Source organism: Sorex araneus, chromosome 6 (genome assembly GCF_027595985.1).
Source record: "Sorex araneus isolate mSorAra2 chromosome 6, mSorAra2.pri, whole genome shotgun sequence".
Lineage (NCBI taxonomy): Eukaryota > Metazoa > Chordata > Mammalia > Eulipotyphla > Soricidae > Sorex > Sorex araneus.
The window spans coordinates 47,674,673-47,701,595 of record NC_073307.1 but is presented as its reverse complement, the minus strand read 5'-3'; the positions used below and the strand labels follow the sequence as shown (position 1 = coordinate 47,701,595).

General features: G+C 60.2%; 2 protein-coding genes across 3 annotated transcripts in view; one reads left to right on the top strand and one right to left on the bottom strand.

The window, feature by feature from the left end:
* Positions 1–4,414: 4,414 nt before the first annotated feature.
* Positions 4,415–25,172, bottom strand: SLC6A7 (solute carrier family 6 member 7). 2 transcript variants are annotated; one of them, XM_055141372.1, is made up of 15 exons: positions 24,922–25,170; positions 19,403–19,586; positions 17,457–17,588; positions 17,124–17,349; positions 15,246–15,384; positions 13,278–13,412; positions 12,620–12,723; positions 12,391–12,515; positions 11,918–12,030; positions 9,993–10,124; positions 9,634–9,733; positions 9,437–9,537; positions 8,950–9,117; positions 5,439–5,650; positions 4,415–4,722 (listed from the first exon to the last, which is right to left on the bottom strand). In XM_055141372.1, exons 1-15 carry the CDS (start codon positions 24,952–24,954, stop codon positions 4,524–4,526), a joined length of 2,103 nt encoding a protein of 700 aa, XP_054997347.1. In that variant the 5' UTR covers positions 24,955–25,170; the 3' UTR covers positions 4,415–4,523. The 2 variants fall into 2 exon arrangements, with proteins under 2 accessions (XP_054997347.1, XP_054997348.1); XM_055141373.1 differs by lacking the exon at positions 4,415–4,722 and having other exon boundaries at positions 5,435–5,650; positions 24,922–25,172.
* Positions 23,230–26,923, top strand: part of PDGFRB (platelet derived growth factor receptor beta) — a 69,030-nt gene continuing 65,336 nt past the window's right edge. Inside the window, exon 1 of the mRNA XM_055141371.1 lies at positions 23,230–23,319. The gene's annotated coding sequence lies outside the window, so the exon portion shown is untranslated. The remainder of the gene's footprint in view (positions 23,320–26,923) is intronic.

The following is a 26,923-nucleotide window of genomic DNA, read 5'->3' as shown; positions in this document are numbered from 1 at the left end:
ATCCAGTCAGCGGGCAGCCTTGCCCAAGCCGCCCCACCTGGTTCCATCCACACTGACCATTGCTCCCTCCCCACCCCCGACTCTTGCCAGCCGATGCTTCAGAAGCCTGACCCCAGGACAGAGTTAAGGTCAGCGTAAAGCAGGGGCAGGACGCGGGGGCGTGGGGGGAGCAGAGTCTCCTATTGTGTCCCCGCCTCCTCCAGCTCCGGAGAAACCAGCTGGGGTCCAGCTCATTTGCAAGACGAGGGGGCTCCCACCGGGAGCACCGATGTGCACAGGGTCCGGCTCCCGAGAGGCCATGAGGTGCTTCCCTCCAGCTCCCCGTGGTCTGGGCCTGGGAGGGGCCACAGAGCTCCTGGGCAGGCACCCACCTCCTGGGCAGCACCTCGTTCTACCAAGGGTGGTGCTGAGGCCGGTCTCCCTCGGGTGTCTTGCCCGGAAACTGGGCCTCCCTCTTGAGGATTCCTCCCGGGGCTGGGCTGCTCGGAGCAGAAGCGAGGCCTCAGTTTCTCAATCAGTACAAGTCCCTGAGAGAATCACCCTACCTACAGGGGTTATTTAGTACTCTGGTCAGTTGTTTTTGTTTTTGTTTTTCTTTTGGGGATAGCACAGCGGGTAGGGCGTTTGCCTTGCACGCAGCTGACCCGGGTTCGATTCCTCCATCCCTCTCGGAGAGCCTGGCAAGCTACTGAGAGTATCTTGCCCACATGGCGGAGCCTGGCAAGCTACCTGTGGCGTATCTGATATGCCAAAAACAGTAACGACAAGTCTCACAATGGAGACGTTACTGGTGCCCACTCGAGCAAATTGATGAACAATGGGATGACAGTGACAGTGACAGCTTTTTGGGTCACACTTGGCGATGTACAGGGGTTATTTCTGGCTCATGCACTCAGGAATTACTCCTGGCAGTGCTCAGGGGACCATAGGGGATGCTGGGACTCGAACCCGGGTGGGCCGTGTGCAAGGCAAATGCTCGACCCGTTGTGCTATCACTCTAGCCCCACTGGTCAGTTTTTTTAAATACACGCTAAAGACTCAGTGTTTTATTCTGCTGCAGGGGGAAATGGTCTCCTGCCTGGGCTTCTGAGGACACTGGAGTTCAGAGAGGGGCAGGAGTGGACTCTCCTCGACACACGGTCTGGAGGGGGAGAGAGATGGGCTGCTGACCAGCATGAGGCAGGTCCGGGGTCTCCACCCGGCCTCCACTTTCCTTCCTCCCCACCCTCAGCAAAGCTGGGCCCTGGAGGAGAGCAGGGCTGGGAATAGTGTTTTAGACCCCTGCGGCTTGTGGGTCAGGGTGGCGGCTGTGCTTTGTTCTAAGGGGGAGAGTCAAAGCCTCGCCAGGTGCCCGCCAAGGACCCTTAGGTGGCCCTCGAGAACAGGACCAGCATCCGGGAGGCCTCAGGCCCCAAAAGTCAAACTTTCCATGAACCACCACTAAAAGAATGAGTGTGGGGCCAGATTAATAGTACACACAGCCGGTCGGGCGCTTGTCTTGCATGTGGCTGACCGGGGTTTGATCTCTGGCATCCCATATGGTCCCCGAAGCACTGCCAGGAGTGGTCCCTGATTGCAGAGCCAGGTGTGAGCCCCGCGCACTGCTGGGTACGGTCTCCAGACAAGCAAAAGCAATTCATGTCGAGGGTCCCACAGATCTAGGCCCTTGTCGCCGAGTTCCACAGCATCCCAGGGGCCCAGGCTCTCTGAGCTCCACGTTGGCTGGCCCAGAAGCCAGCAGCCTAACACCTCCCGTGCAAAGCTGGAGGCCAGCTGTGCTATGGTCCTTCCGGCCACACACCAGAAGGACAGGGAGGGCCCACACCCAGGAATCTGAGTGTCCACCCCTGGCGCAGTGCTGCGGCCCTGGGGCTAGAAGCATGCGGGAAAGAGCCTGGACTCGGCTCAGCAGCGGGGCCAGCTCCCAGGATTAGCAGGTGTCAGACCCTGGCAGGGAGATGGAGGAGTGGCCTCAGGGGAGACAGGAAGTTAATGGACAGGAGGGACAGGAAGTCCAGCTGGTGAAGGGAAGGAGCTGCAGCAGGGAGCCTGGGCTGCTCACGGCCCACGCAGAGATGAACTCGGCTGGGTGGTGAAGGCTTCCGGGCCCCGTGAGGCTGGATCTCAGTGTGACACCAGGAGTTGTCTGTTGACCTTCACTTCACCTGGGGAATATGGCTGGCTTCCTGGTAGGGTGAGGTGCCCGCCCCCCATTGACCCCTGATCCTGGGCTCAGCAAATCTCAGCCAAGTTACAAAACAGGAAGGAAGGTTCCAGGAACCTACCCCAGACCCCAGTCAGGCAGATCTGCTTCCTCCCAGGGTCCCCCCATCGACCCTAGTGATCTGCTGGGACAGGAAGCTGAGCACTGAAGGGGGAAGGAGTTCTAGCACATTCTCCTAGAAAACATGGGCAGGTCCCACTGAGCTCAGGCTGCCTTGCATCTTCTGAATCAGTTCCCTGCATTAAAAAATGGGAAACTTCAAGATCTGAGTAATAGTATAGCGGGTAGGGCTTTTGCCTTGCAGATGGCTGTCCCGGGTTTGATTCCCCGAATCCCATGTGGTCCCCCAAGCACTGTCAGGAGTAACTCCTGAGTGCAGAACTGGGAGTAGCCCCTGAGCATCTCCAGGTGTTTTTTTTTCTTTTTTGGTCACACCCAGCGATGCTCAGGGGTTACTCCTGGCTCTGCACTCAGGAATTTCTTCTGGCAGTGCTCGGGGATGCTGGGAATCGAACCCAGGTTGGCTGCGTGCAAGGCAAATGCCCTACCTGCCGTGCTGCCGATCCAGCCCCAGATCATCTGCAGGTGTGACCCAAAAGACAAGACAAAAAAAAAAAGAGGTAAAAAAGTAAAAACTAGAAAATTTCTCTTTGGCACCTAGCATTTCAGCTTTTCCCTCTGTGCACAATGCCAGCACCACAACCTGGGACATTAGTAGCTTGGATAAATCTGTGCTCTCTCTCTCGAACCCTTTTCTCTCTCTCTTTCTTGCCCCTCACATTTCTCTACATAAATTTCTTTATTTCATTGAAAAAAAAGTGTAGAGTTTTAACTCCTCTTAAAAAGTCAGGAGGGGTCAGAGAGCTCTGGTAGAGCACTTTTCATGCATGTGTCTGACCTGGGTTCGATCCCTGGGACTCCATATGGTCCCCCGAGCTGGCCAAAAGTGATTCCTGAGCACAAAGCCAGGAGCAAGCCCTGAGCACCAGCGGGTGTGGTCCCCAAACAAAAACAACAAAAACAAATAAAAAGTCAGAATACCTGGAGCTATGCTTCCGAGGGGCACCTCCCTGCCCCCCGCCCCACACACCTCCTCTCATCACGAGTCCCACCTCTTCTCTTGGCAGCCACACCTTGTGGGGCCCTCCTTGCTCTCCCACACACCTCCTCTCGCTCACAGTCGCCCCTCCTTTCCCTGCAGCTTCTGCTGGGTTTGGCTCCTCACTCCTCCCCTCAGCTTTGCTCTTGGACTCCCTGCCTGGCCTGCGGCCCTGGGCACGGAAGCTTCTAGAACCCTCTAGAGCCCCTACTGGTCCCCCCACCCCACCCCACACAGGGCTGATGACCCTTCTGGAGGGCTCACTGCTGTCTCAGGACCAGGGAGACTGAGGCCGGGGAGGGGAGCAGTGGGAAGGGGCAGAGCAGAGCTGCAGGAGGGAGGGAGTGGGCGCAGACCCCCAGGAGTGTGTGCAGTCGAGTGGAACACGCAGGGTTCTGGCCCCACAGTGGGAGCGGTCTGTGAGGGGTCAAGAGCTCCAGAGCAGAGGCACCCTGAAGGGTTCCCTCAGCCTGTCCCCGGGGGACGGCACCCCAGCCTGTCAGGGCCGCCCTTGTAGCCTCTGCAAATGAGCATCCCTGCCCCTCTGGGTCCCACAGTGACAGGGACGAGGGCTGGCCCGAGGCTAGGGGACTTTTTTTTTTTTTTTGCTCAATGCACAGAGGTTACTCCTGGCTCTGCACTCAGGAATCACCCCTGGTGGTGCTCAGGGGACCATATGGGATGCTGGGAATCGAACCCGGGTCGGCCGCATACAAGGAAAACACCCTACCTGCTGTGCTATTGCTCCAGCCCCAGAGGCTAGGGGACATTTACCCATGTGGCAAACACACAGCCCCTTCCTCCCGCTCTGCCCTCCCCACTGGGGCCTTCAGGTGCCCCAGGCCTGGTCTTCCTGCTCCCCGCACTGGGCTGGGGGCAGCCTGGGAGGGTAGAGGGTCCTGAGGAAAGGAGGTGCCCGTCCCTGGCATGTCCCCTGGGCCACCGGCACAAGGCTCATGCCTTGGTGAGTCCATAGAATGGAGGCCTGGGGGTCTCTGAGGGGCTTCCTCCTCACCCCTCGCTCCCCACCCCCGAGTGCCCCCCACCACTGGCACCCCAGCCCCCAGCCCAGCAGAGTGGAAGGCGAGATGTCCAGAGGGCAGCATCACTGGTGTTTATTAACAAGGAGCCAGGACACGAGTGGGCTGGGGACACAGCAGGACGGGGACAGGAACCCACACGGTATATGCAGGGGACGGCTCAGGCGTTGTCCCTCCCTAGCCCATCTCTCGGGGGAGCGGGGCCCCCGGAGCTGCCCCTCTCAGGCCGGGGCGCCGCTGCCCTCCACGGGGCCGAGGACGCATCCCGGATCAGAGAGCCACAGGCACGGGCCCCCTCCGACTCTCTCCGAACCCTGGGCCGTCCACAGCCGACGCCAATGTCCTGGCAGTACCTGGAGCTGGAGGGGACAGTAAGGGCCACCAGGGCGAGGGAGAAGAGAAGAGAAGGGACCTGCAGCCTGACCGTGCCCGCTCAGAGCATCCCCACAGCTCGGGGTCGGCCTCCCCAGCCCCACCAGCCCAAGGTCCATGGGGGGCCGCTATGGGCCCCTCTCGAGTGCAAGTTCCCCTCCCGCCTGCCAGCTCAGTCACCCAGTGCCCTGCCCTCCTGCACAGGAGTCCCGCCCCCCACAGTCTTCTAGCTGAAGCACAGCCAAACCATGCAGAGCCCCACGTGCCCACCCGGCTTTTCCCCTGTGGCGGCTGCCTGGCTGGGGTGGGCTTCGGCTGAGGCACAAGTTGCACTTTGGTTGTCTTTGCCCCTCCTCCCAAGATCACCCACCCGCCACCCTTCCCTTGCCCCATCTGCCTCTCCTCCTGGACCTTGCACCCCCCTGCTGGAGACGCCCCCCCATGACACACCCAACTGTAGACCCTCCCTCCAAGGGCCTCAGGTTGCTCTGAGCCCCCCTCCACTGTGTTCTGGCTGGGTGAGGGCAGGCACCCCCAGAAAAGAGAGGGGCTGGGCCCTCGGCAGAGGTCAAGGGTGGTCCCGGTGGCAGTTTGGAGGGGCCTGGGCTGGGGTGATGGGTGGAGGAGAGATAGGAGGGGTCAATATCACTACGCACCCCCCGCCCCCCGTCGTGCTGCCCCCTCCTCCTGCCTCCCGCCTCACATCATAGACTCCTCCTCCTCCTCCTCGGCCATCTCGCGGTCCACCTCGATGGCGGTGTTCTCGAAGCTGGTGATGCCCCCATACTTGCGCATGTGCACCATCAGCGGCTTGGGCGACTGGCTCCCAGCCAGCGTGGCCACGTACATGCCTGTGCGGTTCTCCTCCAGTGACGGGCCCCAGTCCATGGCCGGCCGGCTGGCCTGCTGGAGCCGCTGCAGCACAGCAAGGAGGGCTGAAGCTCTGGGAGTGCTCCCTGCCCCCCACAGGCCTTCTGGGAGTGCTCCCCAGCCCAAGAGGCCTTCTGGGAGGGCTCCCTGCCTCCCCACAGGCCTTCTAGGAGCACTCCTGGTCCTACAAAGACTTTCCAGGAGTGTTCCCACCCCCCACAGACCTTCCAGGAGTGCTCCCCACTCCATAGCTCTTCCAGGAGTACTCCCCACCCGCATAAACCTTCCAAGAGTGCTCCCCACTCCATGACCTATCAGGAGTGTTCCCCACCCCCAGACCTTTCAGGAATGTTCCCCAGACCCCATAGACCTTCCGGGAGTGCTCCCCATCCCATAGACCTTCCAGGAGTGCTCCCCAGCCCAACAGGCCTCTGGGAGTGCTTCCTGGTCCCCCACAGGCCTCCCGGGCTCCCGGGATTAATCCTGGGACACACCCTAGGGAGGGTGCTAGTATCCCCAGGACGCCATCTCCCACCCTCAGAGACCATCCTGTGGCCACACGCTTGGAGGCATTTGGGGCACAGATCAGCTGCTGTTCCTTCTCTGCAGGGTGCTGAGGACAGGCAAGGCCCATCAGAGGTGCTCCCGCCTCGGAGCTTCTGAGGCCCCAACTCGGGCCTCATCCCCAGCGCTGAGCACAGAGGCCCGGGGCCTCCCCAGGGAGAAGGCCTCGGCTCGGCCTCTGCCTCAGTCTCCGTGGAGGAGGGCAGGGCTCGAGTGGGGGTGCAGCCTGGCAGCCCTAGAGCTCTTCCTTCCTCAAGCCCACTCTCGAAGCCCTGCCCTGCCCCCTGCCCCCTGACCCACAACATGACTCAGCCACCTTAGGTGGCACCTCAGGGCGCAGCTTCTGGGAGGGCCTGTGTGTGCCTGCAGCCCAGGCCTGAGTCCACAGGAACACAGAACCCGGGTACTCCCGGAGCCCGAGAACGCCTGCCCGGGGCTGGCCTCTGCCACGGGCCCTGCCGTGCTGACCGCGGCCACCGGGACCCCTGCTCCAGCTCTGCTCAGTGGCCCGAGTCCTGCCACTCTCCTCACACCCCTCACTGTGTGCCTTTGCCTCCAGCTCACCCTGTCCCTCAGGTCAGGCCTCTGTCACATCTCAGAAAGCCTGACCAAAGCCTGGCCCTCTGCTTGGTCCCTCTGCTTCTGCTTGGCTCTGAAGCATGGCACGCCCCTGCCGGATATGCCCGTCGCCGTTTCCTCTGCTACCATTCGGGCCCGAGAGCAAGGACTGGGGGCCGGGGCGATAGTCCCGAGGGGAAAGCATTTGCCTTGCACACAGCCGACCCGGGTAGGGTCCCCTCAGCAGCACCAGGGGTGATTCCTGAGTGCAGAGCCCAGAGTAGCCCCTGAGCATTGCCTGGTGTGGTCCCCCAAAATAAAATAAAATAAAAAACTTAAAGAAAAAGAGCAAGGGCTGGGGTTTGTTTCTGCTACTGTAACCCCCGCAAGGGGTTTCTCACCTGCAGGCTGCTGACCGCGGGTGCCGGAGCTCTACCACCTCTGTCCCCAGAACCAGGGCTGCAGACAGGCCGGCAGTCCCCAGAGGGCACTGAGAACCCGGCCTCAGCGCGGGCTGCTGCCAGCTGTGCCCTGCCCCACCCTGACAGCTCAGGGCCTCGCACAGACCAGCTCATCTGCCCCTCTACACACTACCCCCCGAATCTCCCCTTACCCCCATGGCCAGGCTGCCCTCCTCATCCAGCCCATGAAGAGCTGCCAAGCAGAGAGGGGCTTCACTGCGTAGCAGAGCAGCTGGCGGCCCGGGACCCCTGCAGCTACCCCCTGATGCTCCCCGTGCCCAGCAACACAGCCCAAGGGGAGCGGAGGCAGAACAAAGCCAAAAATCAGCTTCTGGGGTGCAACCCCCACTCAGCAGCCCCCTCTCCTGCTCTCGTGTAATAGATGGGGGAGGGGGAGGGGAGGTGCAGAGACGGGAAGGGGCTGCCTAACAGCAGACAGGGACAGACGGGCAGCCTCAGGGACGCGGGGACAGGCGTGCAGGCAGGAAGAGACCAGACCGTAGGGGGTCAGGGCAGGCTGGAGGCGGGGTACGGGGTTCTCAGAGTGTGACTCTATGCACACATCAGTGTCAGCTCTCAGAGGTTTCATGGGCCACCGCACCTCTGAGGAGTGACCGTCAGGGCTAGAGGGTCACAGGAGCTCCGAGGGCCTGTGTTGGGCTGGGGGATGTATAAGAAGCACAAAGTCATTGTGGGCTATTGGGGTGTATGGTGCTGGGCGAGGTCTGGGAGTATAAGGGTGCATAGGGATGTACAGAGGTGTGTGTTGGGGCGTGTGGGCATATATTGGGGTGTGGGGGGTGTTCAGAGGTGTGTGTTGGGACGGTAGGGGTGTGTCCCAGGTGTGAGGCTGTGGAGAGATACGGGCGTACACTGGGACTCCAGGGGTGTTAGGGGTGTATGGGAGTGTGTGGGGCCTGTGGAGGAGGGGACTGTATAGGGGCGTGAGGGGGTGGGGGTGTGAGGGGTGGGGGTGCTCAGTCTCTCCTGCAGGCCAGGCTCACTCAACACCCCTTATTGCGGGGGGTCTCCATGGGCTCAGGTTCCGGTGCCAGTGCATCCCTCTGGTCAGATCTCACATTGTCACCCCCTCCCCAGCTCACCGACTCCCCCCGACGTCTGAGCAGGGTGCAGGGGCCAGGGTTAGGTCTGGCCCTGGCCCACCTCCCGCCCTTGTCCACTCAACTGTCTCTGAGACATGTGGACACTGGCCAGTGATGGCGTCCTCAGAGCGTGCCCCTCCACACCAGAAGGGGGGCGGCTAGAGTCCCACAGGACAGGATTCGAGCGCCCCCTCCTCCCGACCCCCCACCCCCACCCCACAGGCCTGAACCACATGGAGCTCAGGGGACAGGCTGCAAAAACTGCCGCAGGACCCGAGTGAGGATTTGGTGAGGTGGGAGAGCCCTGGTGGAGGGGGAGGGGACAGGACAGAAAGACAGACAGACAGACAAGAGACAGATGGACTCACCTCCCCGAGCGGGCCCGCCTCTCAGTACAGCCACCAGCATGCCGGCCGGGATCATGAGGCAGGGCAGACAGACAGACGGACGGACAGACGGACAGACTCACCTCCCAGAGTGTGCCCTCCCCTCGCAGGACAGACAGACAGACAGGCAGATGGGCAGACGGACAGACTCACCTCCCAGAGTGAGCCCTCCTCTCGCAGCACGGCCACCAGCATGCCGGCGGGGACCACGAGGCAGGACAGACAGACAGACAGACGGACAGACGGACGGGTGGGCAGGCGGACAGACTCACCTCCCAGAGCGAGCCCTCCTCTCGCAGCACGGCCACCAGCATGCCGGCGGGGATCATGAGGCAGGACAGCAGCCCCATGAGGATGCCCAGCAGCTCGGCCCAGGCGGGGAAGCGGTAGCTGCCGTACTCGGACGGCTGGTACTTGACGATGCTGTACACCAGCAGGGCCTGCGGGCAGGGGCTCCCACACTCACGGGGGGGCTCCGCAGCCCGCCCAGAACCTGCCACACCAGCGCCTGGCACGGGCCCCGCTCCCTGATGACCCCACCTCAAGGTAGGGGACAGACGTGCTGCGAGGCACCGGGCGGACTCCTGAGAGAGCACCTTCAGAGCCGCGCCAGGCGCCCTGCAGAGCAGACTGGGGGATGCCCCGCCCCCACCCCACCCTGCTGGTCGGCAGTGCAGCCAGATGCAGGGTCGACAACTGCTGGGACGGGGAGAGCAGGTCCTGACTCGTGTCCCACCCCCAGGCCCTGCCTGCCGTTACCAGGAGCGTGGCCGGCGACAGGAACAGCCAGCAGGCCCTGAAGTAGAGGCCCGGCTTGAAGCCCAGCATCATGTGGATGTCCCTGCAGAACCTCTGGATGCCTGTGCGGGAGGGAGAAGGGCCACACGGAGCTCCCATGCGGGCGGGGACCCAGGGCAGGGCCTCCCACGACCCTCCCGCCCCGGAGCCCGGCTCACCATACACCCGGGTGACCGCAAGGCACGTGGTGATCACCACCACCATGAGCCCGAAGCTGGCGCTGTAGTCATCCAGAAGCACGAGCCAGTACATGCCCCCCTGGAACGAGACACAGAGCTGGGGCCCTGGCCTGGCACCTAGCAAGCATCTCACGGCGTCTCCCTAACTCCAGATGGGGTGACCCCTGGGTGGGAGGGACCGCAGGCTCTGGGGACATCACACAGCAGGGGCACAGCACTGGGGCGCAGGCCTGGCTGTGCTTGGGGCCGAGGGTCTGGGGGGAGAGGCCCGGCCTGGAGTCAACCTGGCTGCAGACCCCCACGGCGTCTCCTGCCCTGCCGTCCAGACCGCCACTCACATCAGTGGTGAGGACCAGCCCCATCAGGTACATGGACACACAGATGAGCCCCGAGAACACAGCCTTCTTGGGCCGCAGGTAATAGGGGAATTCATCCGTCACAGCTGTCACGATGGTCTCCAGAAAGGCGAACTGGTGGGGGTGGGAGGGAACGGTGTGATGGAGTCCTGCTCCGTGTACTGACACACAGCACACACACACACACATGCACACACATGCACAGACACACAGTCTCACATCTCACACAGTACACACATGCGCACACATGCACACACACACAGTCCCTAATCTCTCACACACACATATGCACAGATACACAGTCCCCCATCTCACATGGTACACACACATGCACACACACATGTGCACGCACACACACATGCACACAGTCCCACCTCTCACACAGCAGGTACACACACATGCACACACAGACATGCAGTCCCACATCTCACACAGTACACACACATACATGCACACACAGACATGCAGTCCCACATCTCACACAGCACGCACACACACATACATGCACACACAGACATGCAGTCCCACATCTCACACAGCACACACACACATACATGCACACACAGACATGCAGTCCCACATCTCACACAGCACACACACACATACATGCACACATAGACATACAGTCCCACATCTCACACAGCACACACACATACATGCACACACAGACATGCAGTCCCACATCTCACACAGCACACACACACATACATGCACACACAGACATGCAGTCCCACATCTCACACAGCACGCACACACACATACATGCACACACAGACATGCAGTCCCACATCTCACACAGCACACACACACATACATGAACACACAGACATGCAGTCCCACATCTCACACAGCACACACACACATACATGCACACACAGACATGCAGTCCCACATCTTACACAGCACACACACATACATGCACACACAGACATGCAGTCCCACCTCTCACACAGCACACACACATACATGCACACACAGATATGCAGTCCCACCTCTCACACAGCACACACACATACATGCACACACAGACATGCAGTCCCACCTCTCACACAGCACACACACATACATGCACACACAGACATGCAGTCCCACCTCTCACACAGCACACACACATACATGCACACACAGACATGCAGTCCCACATTTCACACAGCACATACACATGCATGCACACACAGACATGCAGTCCCACATCTCACACAGCACACACACACATACATGCACACACAGACATGCAGTCCCACATCTCACACAGCATGCACATACACATACATGAACACACAGACATGGAGTCCCACATCTCACACAGCACACACACACATACATGAACACACAGACATGCAGTCCCACATCTCACACAGCATGCACACACACATACATGCACACACAGACATGCAATCCCACCTCTCACACAGCACACACACAGACATGCACACACAGACATGCAGTCCCACATCTCACACAGCACACACACACATACATGCACACACAGACATGCAGTCCCACATCTCACACAGCACACACACATACATGAAAACACAGACATGCAGTCCCACATCTTACACAGCACACACACACATACATGAACACACAGACATGCAGTCCCACCTCTCACACAGCACACACACAGACATGCACACACAGACATGCAGTCCCACATCTCACACAGCATGCACACACACATACATGCACACACAGACATGCAGTCCCACATCTCACACAGCACACACACACATACATGCACACACAGACATGCAGTCCCACATCTCACACAGCACACACACACATACATGCACACACAGGCACGCACACACATGCACACAGTCCCACATCTCACCCAGCATGCACACACACGCACAGACACGAGCACCTCACCCCACCCCCACAGCAGTGTGGACGAGGCCCACCTGGCTGTCCAAGCCGAGGGTCAGCAGCATGAAGAAGAAGAGGAAGGACCAGAAGGGGGCCAGTGGCAGCATGGTCATGGCCTGTGGGTACACAACAAAGGCCAGGCCGGGGCCTGGGCCCAGGGCACACGGTGTCAGCAGCCAGGGCATGCACACATGCACCTCTCTTGACTCAGGCGCATGACACGAGTCACACACATGCTCACACACAGACACAAGGCCCAGGACAGTCCGCACTTGAATACAGTGCTACAAAAGCATCACACCAGCCGTCACACGCACACACCCTGCACGGGACACAGCTCTCTGGGCAAACAGGAAGCCACGCAGACGTGTTGACTCTTGAGCGAGGGGCCAGAGAAGAGAGGAGCGTGCACAGAAGCGTGACACGGTCCCCTGCACATGTGGACAACACGGGCCCTCGCTGGCCTCGATGACCAGGTCTCGCCCTGGGTACCTGGCACCCTGCACACCTGCTTTGGCCACTTGGTCCACAGGCACGTCCAGCTCCTGGGACATGTAGCCCAGCACGGAGAAGATGGCGAAGCCCGCCAGGATGCTGGTGATGGCGTTGCCCAGGGTGACGATGAAAGTGTCTCTGCAGCAGGTGGGAGCACAGGCCAGGTGAGCCTCCCTGCACCTGACGCCCCCCGCCCCCGCCACCACCATCTTTCTCCCCCCGTGTCTGAAGGCTGTGCTCACCGGTAGATGTTCTGGTGAAACGTATTGTAGGAGGCAAAGGTGAGGAGCCCCCCGAAGCCCACGCCCAGGGAGTAGAATATCTGCAGAGCAGCTTCAATCCACACCTGGGGACAGGGGTCCTGGTCACAAGCTCAGGACCTCGCACTGGGCCTGTTTTCCCCCCTCCAGAACCTGGGTGGTCCCTGAGCTGGGTGGGCCCAGTTCTGAAGGAGCCAGCACCCCGAGCACCACCCATGGGTTCATGTGCATGGGGAGCCCATGGGAGCTCTTGCCCTCCTCCCCAAAGCTGGGGGGCCTGGGACCCCCACTATGTAGCCTGCACAAGCCATGTGGCCAGCCTGCCCCCTTCACCTGCTACGGGAAGTGATGGGGAAAGCATGTTCTTCCAGGGAGGGGGTAAATGACTGTGGCCATGCCAACACCCCTGTGGTCTCTGGGGCCCCAAGGAGACGCGGGGTGAGACAGACCCAGCTGGACTCCCCCGTCCCGGATCTCCCTGCTGTGTGACCTTAAGCTCCTGCTGGGCCCTTGGGGCCTTCGCTTCTTCCCTCCCAGGAAGGAGAGCCGTGTCCCCTTCCCTGGCTCCGCGCAGTGCTGGGTACTGGGGCGGGCTCGGGGGCAATCCCCAGCCTGCCCGCCCTCCCCGCGCCCGCCTCACCTTGGAAGACAGGAGGTGGTGGAACTGGGGGGTGAGATAGAACTGGATGCCCTTCCAGGCCCCCGGGAGCGTGACCCCGCGAACCAGCAGCATGAGCAGGATGAGGTAGGGGAACGTGGCCGTGAAATACACCACCTGTGGCGGGGGCGCACGGAGGGCTGTCACCCCTCACACCCCGCTCCCCTCACCAGAGCCCTACCCCGCCCCCACTCTGCAGCTCCCACCCCCCACCCCCCGCTGTGGGGCCTCCCGCTCTCCAGGGTGCCCCCTGCCTGCCCTGCAAAGCCACCTTGAGTGACTGTGGACCTCTGGCAGGTCTGACCTGCTTCCCTCTGTTGCAAACGTCCCGCCACCACCTGAGCCCTCCCTGCCTCCTCCACACCACCTTCCCTCGCCTTCTTTTTGCTTGCTCATTGGTTTGTGTTGGGGGCCACACCCGGTGATGCGCAGGGGTTACTCCTGGCTCTGCACTCAGGAATGACTCCAGGTGGTGCTCGGGGACCGTACGCAATGCCAGGAATCAAACCTGGGTCGGCCGCATGCAAGGCACACGCCCTCCCCTCTGTGCTGTCTCTCCAGCCCGTCTCCTCACCATCTAATGCTCCCGCCCCGTGCCTCTAGTCTTGGCACACAGATGCTTCTCCACACTCACAGGGGGACACACTCTAAGTCACGAGTGAGGAGAGAAGTCCCGCAGGTTCCCTAGTCCTTGCCGAGCAGCTGGGTGGCTGACACGCGCACCCCTGGCTCCCCCGTCTGCAGCGATGCCCTTAGAGGACAGGCCCAGCCCAGGGTGCTCTCCACCTTCTGGGCCACGAGGCAGGCTCCGTTCTAGGATGTCTGCACACTGGGGAAAGGTCGGCTCCTTCTCCAGGCAGAAGGGCCTGCAGCGGCTAGCGGCAACCCCACAAAGCCTGAAGCCTGGGAGGAGCCAACACTGGGGGAAGAGTTGCCGAGAGGCCAAGAGAACCACATCCTGATAAACCAATAAAGCCCCTTGACCGAGCTGGGCCTGAAGTCCACCCTCCGCACTTTCCAGCTGCGCATGGACACTGGGCTCCAGTCATAGCATCTGAAAGTGTCTGATGATATTTACCCTCCAAGCTTTTTTTTTTTTTTTTTTTTTTTTTTTTTGCTTTTTGGGTCACACCCGGCGATGCTCCTGGCTCTGCACTCAGGAATTACTCCTGGCGGTGCTCAGGGGACCATGTGGGATGCTGGGAATCGAACCCGGGTCGGCCGCGTGCAAGGCAAACGCCCTACCCGCTGTGCTATTGCTCCAGCCCCGCTTTCTCTTTTTTTTTTATTTTGGCTTTTTGGGTCACACCTGGCGATGCTCAGGGGTCACTCCTGGCTCTGCACTCAGGAATTAACCCTGGCAGTGCTCAGGGGACCATATGGGACGCTGGGAATTGAACCCGGGTCAGCCATGTGCAAGGCAAACGTCCTACCCGCTGTGCTATGGCTCCAGCCCCTTCCCTCCAAGCTTTCGGCACATTTGGCCCCTTTAGAGCGGCAGGCTCTTTTTTTGTTTTGTTTTGTTTTTTGCTTTTTGCTTTTTGGGTCATACCCGGCAATGCACAGAGGTTACTCCTGGCTCTGCACTCAGGAATCACCCCGGCAGTGCTCAGGGGACCATATGGGATGCTGGGAATCGAACCCGGGTAGGCTGAGTGCAAGGCAAACGCCCTACCTGCTGTGCTATTGCTCCAGCCCCCCAGGCTCCTTTTTAAAGATTCCATCTTAAATAACAATAGATCCTTCTCTTGGCCCCTTAATAGTCTAGTGAGCCCACCTAGCAGTTATATCCCTGCCCCCCACCTCCTTCTTCCGGCCCCCCACCACCCCCCATGCCTGAACCTCCTTGTCTTCCCCTTCTCCTCCCAGTCAAACCCTGTATCCCCCTCCCCAGCTCCCACCCGGCTCAGGCCCCACCCCGCCACCCCCACATCCCGCTCCCAGTGTCACCTTGCCCGAGGACTTCACCCCCTTGAGGATGCAGAGGAACACGATGACCCAGGCGAGGAGCAGGCAGAGGCAGAGGTTCCAGCGGATGTCACCGGGGCTGCCGATGCCCTGGCTGCCTTGGATGTGCAGGACGTAGCGACTGCGGAGGGAGACAGAGTCTGAGTGAGCCCGGGGTCCACCCCGGTGACGCTCAGCAGCATCCTGTAGGTGGTACCGGGGAACCTGTGTGGTGCTGGGGGTTGCCGTGTGCTCCCCCACCTTGCCTGGCCCCTCCCTCTCCCTCTGCTGTCCTTACTAACAGAGACCCAGGGCTCTACCTACGCAAAGAGGGGTGCTGCATTAGTCCTTATGAAACAGTGAAGGAGCGGGGAGAAGCCGGTGGGGTCAGAGCTGCCAGGAGACTGGGCCCCAAGCTCCCTGTGGCCTCCGTTTGTGATCTTCTATGCCAGGAGCACCAGAAGCACCAATTCGGGCACTCACGCCAACCAGGCCACCACACCATTTACTTGCACGCCTGCTGCCTTCCCTTGGCAATCATGCCACCATACCCACATCAAAGGAGAGGCCAAACGTATCATCAAAAGGCCCAGGAGCAGCCAGTGTTGGTTGGGCTGTGGTGAGAAAGGACCCCCCTCCACCCACTGCCAAGGGCGTTGTCAGGTTCAGCCTAAGTGGAAAGCAACATGGAGATCCTGCCAAAAATTGGGACTAGAACTGCCACGTGACCCAGAAATATCACTCACTGGCACCTATCCTCTGGATCCAACAGCATTAATTTAAAATTATGTGATGAATGGGGCCAGAGTGATAGTACAGCAGGTAGGGCATTTGCCTTGCATGTGGCCAACCAGGGTTCGATCCCTGGCATCCCACATGGTTCCCCAAGCACTGCCAGGAGTAATTCCTGAGTGCAGAGCCAGGAGTAACCCCTGGGCATCGCTGGGTGTGATCCAAAGAGCAAAGAAACAAACAAAAAAATAAAATTATGCACACACCGAGGTTCACCGCCGCACAGTAGCCAAGCTCTGGGAATAGCCCACAAGCCCAACTCCAGGTGAACAAATCAAGAATGACACGGCTCTGAGAAAGAACAAAAGCGTGCCATTCATAGCACACAGAACCAGAGGACATCATGCTGAGTGAAGTGAGTCAGAAAGGAAAGAGAGATATAGAACCATCTCTCTCATGGGAAATACACAGCAAGGTAGCAACACAGTGCCCAAAGAGACATAACGAGATGGGGCTGGGGGTGCTTTCAGAGGGAAAGTCCTTGGGGAGGGAGGTGGGTGAGGGGTGCAGTGCTGGAAATATGTGCATCAGACACCATTATTAACAGTATTGTAGGGCCGGAGGGATAGCACAAACGGGGAGGGCGTTTGCCTTGCATGCGGCCAACCCAGGTTCGATCCCTAGCATCCCATATGAAATAATCCCTGAGTGGAGAGCCAGGAGTAGCCCCTGAGCATTGCCGGGTGTGACCCAAAAAGCCAAAAATAAACAAACAAAACCCAAACCAATAATATTGTAAACCACAGCATTATTATTATTATTATTATTATTATTATTATTATTATTTTTGCTTTTGGGGTCACACCCGGTGTTGCACAGGGGTTACTCCTGGTAGTGCTCAGGGGACCATTTGGGATGCTGGGAATTGAACCCGGGTTGGCCGCGTACAAGGCAAATGCCCTCCCCAATGTATTAGCTCCAGCCCCAAACCACAGCATTTCAATCAACGGCAACAACAATTTTATATATATATTTTTTAAGAAGCCGAATAAATGGTTCAAGGTCACGCGACTGTTCAGGTCAGAGCCTGAGTCCACCTGCCCCAGGGTCGCCCCCTGTGCTGAGCCGCGCACGGCCAGCTGCGCTGACCTCCAGTACTCCTCGCTGGGGCTGACGGTGCTGCTGAGGTTGAGGGCCAGGGCCCCGTTGCCGCCCCGGTGCTCGCGGCACAGGTCCGTGTTCCACCAGTTCCCGCAGTGCTCCCAAGGCAGGTTACTGGTGAGGGAGGCGAAGAGGTAGAAGAGGACGTAGGCGATGATCATGTTGTAGTAGATGGCCACCAGGCCTACGATGAGCAGCATGGCCGCACCGGCACCTGGGGGGAGAGGGCCTCAGGCCTCTGGAGGACACCCCCCCTGCTCTGCCGGAGGGGGTGGGGGGCATGGTGGGGCGGGGTGGGGGGGGCACGGGCGGAGGCCTCACCTTTGAAGAGCGGGCTGAACTTCCACACAGCCAGCGGCCCCAGGCTGGAGAACTGGCCCAGAGAGAGCTCCAGGAAGAAGAGAGGGATGCCGCAGATGGCCAGCATGAGGAAGTAGGGCACCAGGAAAGCACCTGCGGGCACAGCGGGACGGGGAGCACCCGGCTCCTGGCCTGCCCCCAGGCTCCCCAGCCACCGGGAGGAAACCCGCTTCTTCCACACCAGGAACCCCAAAAGACCAAGGCTGGGGTGGGCAGACCACCCTCCTCCTCCCCGCCATATAGACACACACAGACACAGACACACACACAGACACACAGACACACAGACACACACACACAGCCCCACACCCGGACCAGCACTGGCTGCCACGTGAAGCATAGAGGAGTAAATGAATGAATCAGTGGATTCCCTGCCCCCTCCCAGGTATCCTTCTGCCTTCTCCCCACTTGCTCATACGCCCCAGCCAGGCCGCTAAGGGACCTGGCCGCCCTCCCCCCACCTCCAATTCTATCCAGATTCACCCAGACAGCGGCTGGGAGGGAGAAGGCAGCCCAGAGCCGCCTCAGGACAGAGAGGGTAGGCACAGGCGGTGGTGTGGGGAGAGGGGGAGCCGAGGAACATGAGCAGAGAGGCCCACTCAGAAACCAGCTCCAGGGGCTGGAGTGATAGCACAGCAGGTAGGGCGTTTGCCTTGCACGCGGCCGACCCGGGTTCAAGTCCCAGCATCCCATAGGGTCCCCTGAGCACAGCCAGGGGTGATTCCTGAGTGCATGAGCCAGGAGTGACCCCTGTGCATCACTGGGTGTGACCCCAAAAAGCAAAAAAAAAAAACAGCTCCAGCCCCCCAGGGAGGGTCTTCCCAGCTTCCCCTGCTTCTCTCTCTCTCTCTCTGAATTCCTGTCCCCCCACCAGTCTGTGATAAGCTGGGAGGATGGGGAGGGGACCTAGGGGTGCATGCACGGTGGCTCTAGAGGTTCGGGGGGGCCTGTGGACACAGCCACCCTGTGACGGTGGGCAAGGAGTCCGATCCCACCAGGCTCCATGTCCTCATCCAGACAAGCGACCCTCACTCTCACCCCCGCTGTCACCAGAGCATGGAGGGTCCAGCCCGGGTGAGTGTTCAGCCCACCCGGTGAGAGACCAGAGACCAAGACTCACGGGACAGTCAGGGCTAAGATGGGAGGAAAGAGGCTGGAGCAACAGTATGGCAGAGAGGCCACTTGCCTAGGGCTGACCTGGGCTCCGTCCCTCCATTCCATGTGCTTCCCCAAGCCCACGAGCAGTCACTCTTGAGTGCAGAGCCAGACGTAAGGCAGAGCCCAGGAAATGCCCATCTAGGGGCGAGAACAGCGTGGTCTCCATGGGAGAGGAGAGGGGCCGAGGAGCCTGCCTGTCTCCGCCTTAAGAAACCCCTGAGAGGGGCTGGAGCCATAGCACAGCGGGTAGGGCGTTTGCCTTGCACATGGCTGACCCGGGTTCAATTCCCAGCATCCCATATGGTCCCCGAGCACCGCCAGGAGTAATTCCTGAGTGCATGAGCCAGGAGTAACCCCTGAGCATTGCCGGATGTGACACCCCCCCCCCCAAAAAAAAAGAACCCCCTGAGAGGCTGGAGTGATAGCACAGTGGGTAGGGCATTTGCCTTGCACACAGTCGACCCGAGTTCAATTCCCAGCATCCCATATGGCCCCCCAAGCACTGCCAAGAGTAATTCCTGAGTGCATGAGCCAGGAGTAACACCTGTGTATTGCCCAATGTGACCCAAAAACACACACACACAAAAGGAAGTAGAAGCCCTTGAGAGTGAGCGCCCTCCTCCAGCCGCAGGGCCCTAGAAACTGCCCAAGTCTGCACAGGAGCGGCCAGCAGCCAAAGTCTCAAAACTTCAGTGGGCACTGGCCCAGGCCCTGGACACCCCTTGGGCAGGCCCGGGAGCCACGCCTACCTCCTCCATTGGTGTAGGCGCGGTAGGGGAAGCGCCAGACATTACCCAGACCCACGCAGTAGCCAATGCATGACAGCAGGAAGTCCAGTTTGCCTGTCCAGTTCCCCCGGTCAGCAGCAAAGTCCACATCCAGGTCCACATCACCCTGGTCACTGGGTGTCATCAGCAGGTCTGGGGTGACCGGCTGCCAGGGAGAGACCAAAGGGGCGGGTGGGAAAAGTGAAGTCAGGTTGAAACATGACCCCCTACTGCCAAACAAGAATTTAATTGAACAAGGGCTACAGGGAGATGAGGACTACCGGTTTAGGTCACTAACTGCACTCCTGGCTAGCATCAGCATATGTGGGGGTGGCCTGGGGTTTGGGGCAACAATGTAACAGGTTAGCAGGTGGCCTGGGGTGTGGGGAGGCAACAATGTAACAGAGTCAGCAGTAGCCTGGGGTTTGGAGGGGCAACAATGTAACAGGGTCAGCAAGTGGCCTGGGTTTAGGGGGGCAACAATGTAATTGGGCCAGCAGGTGGCTCACCTATAAGAACAGTTGCTTTGGGGGCCAGGGAGAAAGCACAGGAGTCAAGATGCACAGGCTGGGGCTGGAGCAATAGCACAGCGGGTAGGGCATTTGCCTTGCACGCGGCCGACCCGGGTTCGATTCCCAGCATCCCATATGGATCCCTGAGCACCGCCAGGGATAATACCTGAGTGCAGAGCCAGGAGTAACCCCTGTGCATCACCGGGTATGACCCAAAAAGCAAAAAAAAAAAAAAAAAATGCACAAGACCCTAGTTCCATCCCTGGTGTCACATGGTCCCCTGAGCCCACCTGGGTTAATCCTGCAGGTTCAATGAGCACAGCTGGGTGTGCTCATTGGACCGACCGGTCCCCACCACCACAGAATGCTAGCACTGACCACTACTGTCCAAGCTATTTATTGAAGTATTGCTAGGAGAGGTTCCAGGGACCCCTGAGGATTATTTGGGAGCCCCTTGCAACCCCGCAAAAAAAAAAAATCTGCTTTGATCTTAGTCTGGTTCACACAGAGCCCCAGTGGAAGGATGGTCTCGATGGCAGTGATAAGATAATAATGGCGGTGGCAGTGGTGGCGACTCATGAGCACAGTCTCTGCTCAGGGGCCCGACTCGCTCTCAGAACAGGCGGACTGAGCCAAGGAGCTCTGTACTCGCTCCGATGATGGTGAGGCTGGCTGCGGCTCCCAGAGGCAGCAGGCAGCGGGGAGAGCTCGCACCCCAGCCTGGCCTCTGTCCTGCCCCAGCCCACGTCTTCAGCCTCCACGTGCTGTCTTGCTGTCACACTTTGTTTTGTTTTGTTTGCTTTCTGGGTCACACCGGCGATGCTCAGGGGTTACTCCTGGCTTTGCACTCAGGAATTACTCCTGGCAGTGCTCCGGGAACCATATGGGATGCTGGGAATCGAACCCGGGTCGGCCACATGCAAGGCAAACACCCTAAGCTGTACTATCACTCCAGCCCTGCAGCCACCTTCTAAGAAGGGCAAAGACAGGTGGAGCGTGTCCAGAGGAGAAGAGGCCAGACGGAACAGGAGGGAGGGGAGTGGGGTCATGACACAAAAAGGAGAGGCTCTGGGGGTCCATGGGCCTCGGGAGGGAGGGCTTAGACGCCAGCTCAAGGACGTCTATGGCGTAGTTCTTGGGCAGCAGGAAGCTCAGCAGCCCTGACAGGTCTCGGAAAGAGCCCTGATGGATGTGGCCCCTGGCACAGAGGGAAGCTGGCCGGGACCTCCATCTGGCCTCCTTTCCTCAGGAGCTGGCCCCAGGACTGTGAGTTGGCACGTCCAGGGCTGTCTGGGTATAGGGCCTGGCCAGCAGCCACAGCTACCAGGACTGTCTGGACCTCAGAGCCAAGCTCAGCAAGTCACTCCAGGAAAGGGTCTGGAGGAAGGGACAGTCACACCATCCTGCCTGTCTCGGAGATGCCAGCCCCTGGCGGGAAAAGGCCTAGTAGACCCCAGCGCTCGGGCAGGACCCTGTGCCCCCTCAGCAAGACTCCGGGCTGGGAAGCAGGACACAGACACCGAGTCCCCAGCTGGCTCAGGGTACTGGGCCGCTTCAGCGAAAAGTCCCCTGAGCCGAGGTTACCCCGGGAGGATACTGTGCACATCGGGCATACCAGTGTTCCCCAAAACACATCGTGTGGGGTTTTGGTGTGTATCGGTTGAAATGAAGTTTCTACTTGGGAGACTGGGGAACGCTGGGTTAACACAGTCAACAGTCTCTGCTGCAGGGCAGGCTCCCACAGACCTGGGGACCCCACCATTCTCCAAAAAGGACATGGAACAGCCTATGTTCTCCAGTTCTAGCTTAAAAATGGCCCGCTGAGGAGAGACAGTATTATATGGGCATGGCATTTGGCTTGCACGCAGCCAACCTGAGTTTTATCCCTGGTACCCCATAGAGTCCCCCCAAGAACTGCCAGGAGCGCTCCCTAAGTGCAGAGCCAGGAGTAAGCCCTGAGCATTGCCAGGTGTGGCCCCAAACCCAAATTAAGTGAAAAGGTCAGGGGCCAGTGAGATAGTACAGGGGTCAAGGTTGCTCTGCACATATTCCCAGGCACTACATAGAGTTCCTCTTGCCAGCAGGAGGAAGTCAAGAGCACTTCCAGGTGTGGCCCAAACCTCCCTCCCCTCCCAAACAGCTTCAGTGAGTTACTAGCTTAGACCATCTACAGTAGCTGTGGGGCAAAGGTCATGAAAGCAATGTCCCTGGAAGGGCTGGAGGGACAGTACAGCAGGTAAGGTGCCTGTCTTGCACGTGACCAACCCGGGTTTGATCCCGGGCTTCCCATATAGTCGATCCCCTGAGCATTGCCAGGAACAATCCCTGAGCGCACCACTGGGTGTGGCCCTCAGACAAATACAAACAAGAAGAAATATCCCTGGGGACACTGGCAGCAGTGGGGGGACCAGACCAGACTCCCGCATGGGGACTTGGCAGCTGGATCAGGCTTTTCTCTAATGCCACCCTCTGCCATGGCAGGAGAGGCTGTGCGGGGCCTGGGCATGGAGCCAGGAGGGAGACAGCGAGAACAAGTCAGGGGGTGAGGGGGGCTGGCCACAGCAAGGGGCAGGACAGGCGGGTCAGGATGGGTGACAGTCGGCTGACTCACACTGGCAGTGACAATCAAGGGGGGGGGGCATCCTGCTGACTTCCGAGTTGTGACAAGGGGGACAGCCTGGCACAACATTGGGTGATGGTGACTGTGACGAAGCATGTGAAAAAGCTGCTTTCAAAATCACTGTGCTGCAAAGCTTGAAGTGATTATGTGTCAGTCCCGAGAGGCGATCCCAGGGGTGCAGAGGGAAGAGGAGGGGACAGCAGTTCCCACATCTTTCAGCCCTCTCAGCCCACCCCCCAGGTCTCTCTCCAGCTGGGTGAGCAGCGCCAGTACCCCGGAAAAACCCAGGTGGGCCCCTGAAAGGCCTGTCACCCTGCGACCCCAGCCCCATGCGGGCTGGCTGGCAGGAGGGCCCAGGAATGATGTTCCTCTGATCCCTCCGAGGAGAGACAAGGCTGCCCTTTCTCTGCTGGCAGAGCAGGTCCCTCTGTTTCCATGGTGACAAGAGTTCCCAGAGCAAGATGCTGCTAGTTCTTCTGTCCCCTCACCCCCAATCACAGAGGAGCCAGCTCCTCCCCAGGCCAGGATATTGGGGTCCTCCAAAGCTAAGCCCATCTAAACCCCAGGCGGCCCCCGGAGCCCTCTCCCTCAAACCACCCCCCACTGGGTGAGCCTTGGTAAGCGGGCATGGACAGGACCAAGGGCAGGGCTGGAAACCTGGGTGAGGTTCCTGGCTGACTTCCACAGCAGAAGTCACACCCGAGCATGGACCCTATCCGTATCCTCATAGGAACCAGCAGAAGGACCCTGGGAGACAGAGTCTTAAGGTAAGGCCCTCAACCTTTGCCAGGGTGAATGAGACCAGGCTTCAGGGGCCAAATTCCTCATTGTACAGCCTGAAACAGAGCGATGGGGAGGGGTGGGGAGGGTGGAGCCTGGCTGTGGCTCTCACCGAGAGCTCCCCTGCCTGGGCTGAACAGACCATCGAGGGCAGGCGGACCCACGTCCCCCATGTTGGTCTTAGGAGGCGGCACCCCTCTATGCCTTGGTTTCCTGTTCTATCTAGTGGGGGGGGGTGACAATGCCCCCACTAAATTGTGGCAAGCTTACATGAGCAGAGGCTTTACCAAAAAGCCACGCAAACCCCTAACGTGGGGTCCAGAGTGGGGTAGGGGAGGGGAGGAAGGGGAGGCAAGAACAGGGGGCAGGTTCCTGGAGACCTGAGAGCTTCAGGAATGATCGCCAAAGTCACTCAGGTCAGTGAATTACAAAGTCCTTAGGGGTGGGAGAGAGGGTATAGCAGGTAAGGTGCTGGCCTTGTACATGGCTGGCCAGGGTTCAAGTCCCAGCATTGCCTCTCCTTCCCCAATATCACCAGGAGTGATCCCTGGGCATAGAGCCAGGAGTATGCCCTGAGCACTGATGGGAGCACTCCCCCACCCCCCAACACACAGACCCTTTAATGACAGGGGTGCTCAGGTCGGGAGGACTGCAGGCATGAATGAGTGTGTGATGGGCAGGACAAGAGAGGGGGAGGAGGCCAGGGTGCTTAGTGGCAACCTCTAGCTATAACTCTCTCACTGCTTGGGGGAGGACGGGCCTCGGGAGATCTAACCCCCCCCCACCAGGGTGGCAGGGCTGCTCTGGTGCCCACACTCAGACCAGTGCAGCCCAAAGTCACAGGGTGGGTGGCAGCTACAGAAACTGCACCCAGGGGTCCCCACTCCTTAGCCAGAAACTGCCCCCAATTTTATCCCTCCCACTCAGCTAGGCTGGGGGTCCAGCCCATAGATGCTGGAGAGCTGAGCTCTGCCCCCCTGCCCCCCCCACACACACTCAGGTCTGACCAGCTCTTCCGCCCCACCCCCCATCGTGTTGGGTCCCCTCATCTCACCTTCCCTGTCTTTGCCCTTCAGGGCCTTGCCTGGGGTCCCACAGGGAGTGCTGGGGGGAGGGTGTTACAGCTACCTGGCCAAAGAAGGGGGTGGAAGGAAGCTGGAAGGAAGCTGGAAGGAAGCTGGGTCCCAGGGCAACCGGGCAGCCGGGACCCCTCCGCTGCCCCCCCCCCCAGGCTGCACCAACCAACCGGTAAAGATGTGGGCCAGATCCGTGCCCCCGCCCCCGCGGGCAGCCTCCCCTCGGGGGAAGGAGCGGGCGCGGGAAGGAGGGGTGCCTCCAGGGACCACAGACACCTGTTCCTGGGTCTGGTCCCTCAACCCTACACGGCGACCCCCAGACAGGTAGCGGGTGAGGTGGGGGCTCCCCGCGACCCCGCCCCTCCCTGCAACCTGCTCGCGGTCTCTGTGTACCCTGAGAGGGGCAGGGTCCCCTAGTCTCCTCCGCTCCCGGGCCTCGCCAGCCGCGATGGGGGTGGGTGCTGGGCGGGGGAAGGGCGGGCCGCGCCCGGCCCTCCCTCAGGTGCGCCCTACCTTGCGGAGGTGAGCGCCCTGGAGCTTCTTCATCCTGGAGGGCGGGCGCCCGGCTGGTCTCCGGGATTGGCCGGGGCGCCGGGAGCGAGCGAGCCGCGGGGAGAAGCGGCCGCGCCTTGGCCCCGGCTGCGGGCTGGGGGCGCGGGCGCGGGCGCTGCCGTCTCGGCGGGGCTGCGGGAGCGGGGCGCGGGGAGGGGCTGCACGGCTGCGCCCGCCGAGACTCGCAGACGGACGGCGCGGGATGGACCGCGGGGGGGATGCGCGCGCCCCCGCACGCAGAGCTGCGGATTGGAGGGGCCGGAGCGCGGGAGGTGGGGGGGGGGGCCGGTGGTTGTCCGTGACGGAGATGCGGGAGGTCTGGAGGCCCTGGCCACCACCGGCTCCTGTGTGACCTTGGGCAAGTAACCTGCCCTCTCAGGTCTCCCTGTTGCCCCGTTGGGCTTGAGACAGGCAAGCAGTGGTGTGGACACTGTCCACCCTGGGTGGGGGGTGGGGGGCAGGGAGCAGGCACTCTGTTTCCAGCACCCCTGTGCCTGCCTCTCTTCACTGTGTGACCTTGCCTGCCTTACCAAGATCGGGGGCCACTTCTTCATCTGCAAAATGGACAGAAGCAGCTCAAACCCCTTTCAGGGACAAAGCTTGTGTGCAGAAAACCATTTTGCCTGTGGCTAAATACAGCATTTACTGACAGGCCATGTGGCTGAGGGCTGCTCTGGCTGCCCGTGGAAGGACAAGGGCATGCATCAGCCTTCCCTCCAGAGCACTGTCTAGAGCACGTAGAGGCACATCCATGGCAGGGCTCGTGAGCACTGCGCAGTGAGCAGGAGAGACGGAGCACTTAGCTGCATGCAGATGAGGAAGCTGAGGGGATGGTTCCTCACTCGGGGCTGCAGAGCTAACCTAACTGGCTGAGTGTGGCCTCAGGGGCCTGCCTAGCCGTGGGGGGTCTTTGCCATGCCTATTCTGGGAGGAGGAGGACGGGGAGTTCCGGGCAGGAGGGGTTGTGACTTAGATCTTGGCCCAGGTTTCTGGCCCCACCTCAGGAAGGTTATGATTTCGCGTCTGTGCCCTGACTACCTGCAGGCCCAGGCCCGACTGACCTGTCAGCGTGTGGACAGGGGCTGGGGAGGCTGAGATGGGAAATGATTTAGCCAGAGCAATTGTTCACAGTGGCTGATGGGAAAGAACCAGGATATGCACGTGGAACTCAGCTATGTGGCCGGGCATGTTAGGAAGCAGACTCCTTCCTTCCCTCAGTTCAAAGGGTCACCCTCCATCAACCCACACGCACATGCGCACATGCGCAGGCCTTGGGGAGGTGAGGGTTCCTGGCTCCAGGAAGGAGCTGCAGAGATTAGCTGGAAGCTAGAATGAGGGCTGCCAGCCTCCAGGGGTCCCCACACTCCCAGGTGCCGCCAGCTGCTCCCTCCCTCAGGGAGGACCAGGGACTCGGGAGAGGAAACCTTCCTTTGCCCCTATCGCTGCATTCCAAGGTCCACTCTTCAACTCTTTCCAGCAGTGTGGAGAGACAAGGGCTGGGAGGCTGAGGGGGGGGGGGTCCTTTCACTTTGCACCTGAGAAAATACCTCAGAGGGCCAAAGCCAGATGCTCTGGCACAGCCTGTGACCTCTTCCAAACGTTGCCTAGGACAGGGACAGTGTAGCCCTGCTGAGCTCCTCCCTGGAGTCGGTGTTCCTTCATTAAACCCTAGGGGAGGCCAAGGGGCCCCAGGGACCAGGAGCAGAGCGTGGGTCAAGGGCCCCAGGGGGCTGCTCCGCCCAGCAGCACCTGCTCGGACCCTGGTACAGCCCCGGGTGTTGTGCAAACAGGGCCCTCCCCCCCAACCTTGCACACAGATGTACGTATGCACACACACATGTGCACACACACACACACACACACACACGAGGACATTAGCCTCCCTTGGACAAACACATCAAAGGTGAGCACTGGACATCTGCAGCAGCTGCTGGGCTGTGAGAGCAGCCAAGGGGGTCAGGCC

Excerpts from the sequence above, each read along its gene's own strand:
- SLC6A7 (XM_055141372.1), bottom strand. The coding sequence starts at position 24,954 with ATGAAGAAGCTCCAGGGCGCTCACCTCCGCAAG. Across the intron at positions 19,587-24,921 it reads AGGGCGCTCACCTCCGCAAG|CCGGTCACCCCAGACCTGCT; the intron begins GTAGGGCGCACC and ends TCTCCCTGGCAG. Across the intron at positions 12,031-12,390 it reads GGACCAAGTGGCCAAAGCAG|GCCCCGGCCTGGCCTTTGTT; the intron begins GTGTGCAGGGTG and ends CCCTGGGCCCAG.